General features: G+C 42.4%; 1 protein-coding gene across 1 annotated transcript; it reads right to left on the reverse strand.

The window, feature by feature from the left end:
* Positions 1-472: 472 nt before the first annotated feature.
* Positions 473-2,020, reverse strand: LOC139651921 (sentrin-specific protease 2-like). The gene is made up of 7 exons (XM_071528814.1): positions 1,862-2,020; positions 1,526-1,651; positions 1,361-1,426; positions 1,068-1,156; positions 875-980; positions 691-793; positions 473-477 (listed from the first exon to the last, which is right to left on the reverse strand). The coding sequence occupies exons 1-7, from the start codon at positions 1,946-1,948 to the stop codon at positions 473-475; spliced, it is 582 nt and encodes a 193-aa protein (XP_071384915.1). The 5' UTR covers positions 1,949-2,020.
* Between the last annotated feature and the right edge of the window lie 869 nt (positions 2,021-2,889).

Genomic DNA, 2,889 nt, shown 5'->3' on the forward strand with positions numbered 1-2,889 from the left:
GTGAATGCTGACTTATTGTTGGTAGCGTAGCTCACAAGCAAACTACAGGCCCTCAGCAACAACATTGTGATGACTATATTAAATGTATTATATAACTAGTTACCACAATGATCAAAACAGTTGGAAAGCAGATGAAAGCATGACATGTGGTTATGTTTTATGTATTTTTATTTGTAGATGCTGTTAGGGAGAAAAGCACAGTTAAACAGAAAAACAAGGGATACCAAACTGAAAGTGTGAAGTGGCTTCAGATAATCAGTTCAGATATCAGCTCATCTGATCAGACAACTTCATCACCAGCCATCAGGAACTTTGTGAGCTGAAAAAAAGAAAGAAAATAAAGTTAGCCAACTTCTTAGGTGGAACCATCAGAAAATACAAACCTTATCGCTGACATGCTGAACATATATAGTGTGATGGTGGAGGATTGTCCACACACTGGCTGTGGTACCATCTGTGACAACTGTCGCAGTCAATCTAGAAAAAGAAAAAAGGAATGTACACATACAGAACCAAAATTTAGCTTGTGAACTTGTCTCAGTAGTCATCTTACCCAGATAGTGGGCTCCACTGTTGTGTGCCTTTTGCCACAGACTCTGCAAAGGTTAGTCCTTTTACCTGCAAGAAAAGGGAATCAATATTCACATGCAATTCTGGGTATAATACATGCTGATCTGACCTTTACCCTACCTTTCCTGAGCAGCATCAGTGCAATTTCTCTCCTGAACCGATTGATTGCTGGACCTTCTGAAGAGAAGGTAATCGGCTCACCCCTCAGCACAAACTCAGCAAACTGTAAAAAGGATTTATTATAAACTCAAAATTCTCATTTAAATGAAATAACTCATCTTCCTATCCAGCATCTTGTGCCCACCTTGCACACAAAGACACCACATGATGTGCCATCCATCTGCTGTGGGTGAGGAAGCGTTTGGCATCTCCACTGTGGTAGTTGATGGCCTTGTAACTCCATGAACAGCCTGTGAAATATTAACACAGGAAACAGTTTTCCAAATACATATGCATTCTGAAGACTTTACAAGGCAATGTACTACCCTTTTACTTACCTGGTTCTTTGTTGGCACATTTTAAGTTCAGATGAAGTCTCTCCCAGTGAGTTCAGGTACAACACCCTCCCCTCTTTTGGGTACATGGCCTTTAATACACATGTTAAACAAATCAAAGTGTGATCCTGCTGAATTCCAATACATTTAAGTCAGCTAGGAGACTACACTTTAGCCAATGGTGTTACATAACCATAGGAGACCCTTGTTTGAATGGTTGCCATTTGTGCACATTGAGGGCCTATAAGTCACTGCACTTGGCACATACTGTAGGTAAGATTGTCCATTTCACTTACAACAAATATCCAGTGGTTGCCCTTATTAAGTGCACCAATCAGGATGTCGAAGTCCATTGGGTCCAACTGTATAAATGGAAACATATCATGGAATAAGTGAAACAATTGTCATTTGGAATTGACATGACACAAAAAAAAAAAAAAAAAAAAAAAAAAAAAAAACACCTTTCGCATTCGCTGTGCAGTTCTTGACCATATGCTCATTAGCTGGAAGGTGTCCAAGACTGCAGCTTTGGTTGTTGCCACAGAATTGTGGGAGATTGTGAGAAGGGTCAGGTAAGCATTTATGACCTGCATGAAATATGGGAAAAATTAGGAGGATGGCAGAACTTTAACAATTAGATATCCAACAACATTCATGTTGTAATTATGTGCATCTAATATGAGAACTGAACACTTACCGATTGTCCTTGGATACTTGATGTGGATTGTACAGTGTGACGCTACAGTGTTGGCCTTGAGCGTCATAGAGCTATTGACAATAGGACAAAGATAGCCTACCTCACTCTCAAGTTCCCTGTTTGGTGCCAGCCTTTCCAGGTCAAAGGTATAGAGCCTGTAAGGCCCTATGCGGCTGCACAAGACCATGCCACTTTTTCCTGACCAGATGTTGTCAAGCCCTTTAACACAAATTGAAATAGTTGGCTTTGTATTTACGTTGTTTCATTGACATTATCTTGACTATCAAACTCACAAGTCTCAGGATCTGCTTCAATTGTAGGATGCCTGCCATCAGGGTCTGAGTCCAATTCTAACTCAGACTCAGGTGTGTCTTCACTGCCAGATAGCATAACATACTGTGAAACAGAATCAGCTGATGGATGGTCAGCAGAAGAAGCCACTGGAGGGGGAGGACTTGCAGGGAGTGAGGCAGCAGAGGAAGCCACTGGAGGGGGAGGACTTGCAGGGAGTGAGGCAGCAGAGGGCGGAGAAGCAGCGGATACTGTTGATGAATCCGAGTCAGCCAGTGGAAAGGGAGAGACTGAGGGGGGGGCATCAGGGGAGGGTGACAACCTCCTAATTTTATGGGGTATTCGCTCCTCTGGGGTTATAAAATGGGTGAGGTGATCAATATTAACCCTTTTGAACACCTTTCCATTTTTCTCCAGGTCTGCGCTCTTTCCCTCCAACCTGATAATTGTGAAGGGGGCATCCCTCTCTTTCCCAAGCTTCCCTCCAACCCTCTGCTTGTCCCGCCTATTCTCTCTTTGCACCTGGTCACCCACTTGGAACTGGATGCCAGGTCCCTCAGCCAACTTCCTCTTTATGGTTTTCTGTTGTATTTTAGAGACATTTTCTTGTACAATCTGGAAAATGTCATCCTGCCTCTTCAGGCCTTCATAGATGACCTCCTCCATCAGGGAATCCTCAATGGTACTGCTGAGCTAGAGTATAAAGTGCAATGTTATTGACTTTTCAAGAAACTAAGTGACAAATACATTGGAAAAAATTAGTTCCCACAGTAGAGCAACACTTACTGCATAATCTTTTGGTACCTCAATGGGATAGCGTGCTTCTCTCCCAAACAT

The sequence above is a fragment of the Centroberyx affinis genome, unplaced genomic scaffold (assembly GCF_046629955.1).
Source record: "Centroberyx affinis isolate AG114_WGS23_722 - 3 ecotype Tasmania unplaced genomic scaffold, CSIRO-AGI_Caff_v1 ptg001727l_1, whole genome shotgun sequence".
NCBI classification, from domain to species: domain Eukaryota; kingdom Metazoa; phylum Chordata; class Actinopteri; order Beryciformes; family Berycidae; genus Centroberyx; species Centroberyx affinis.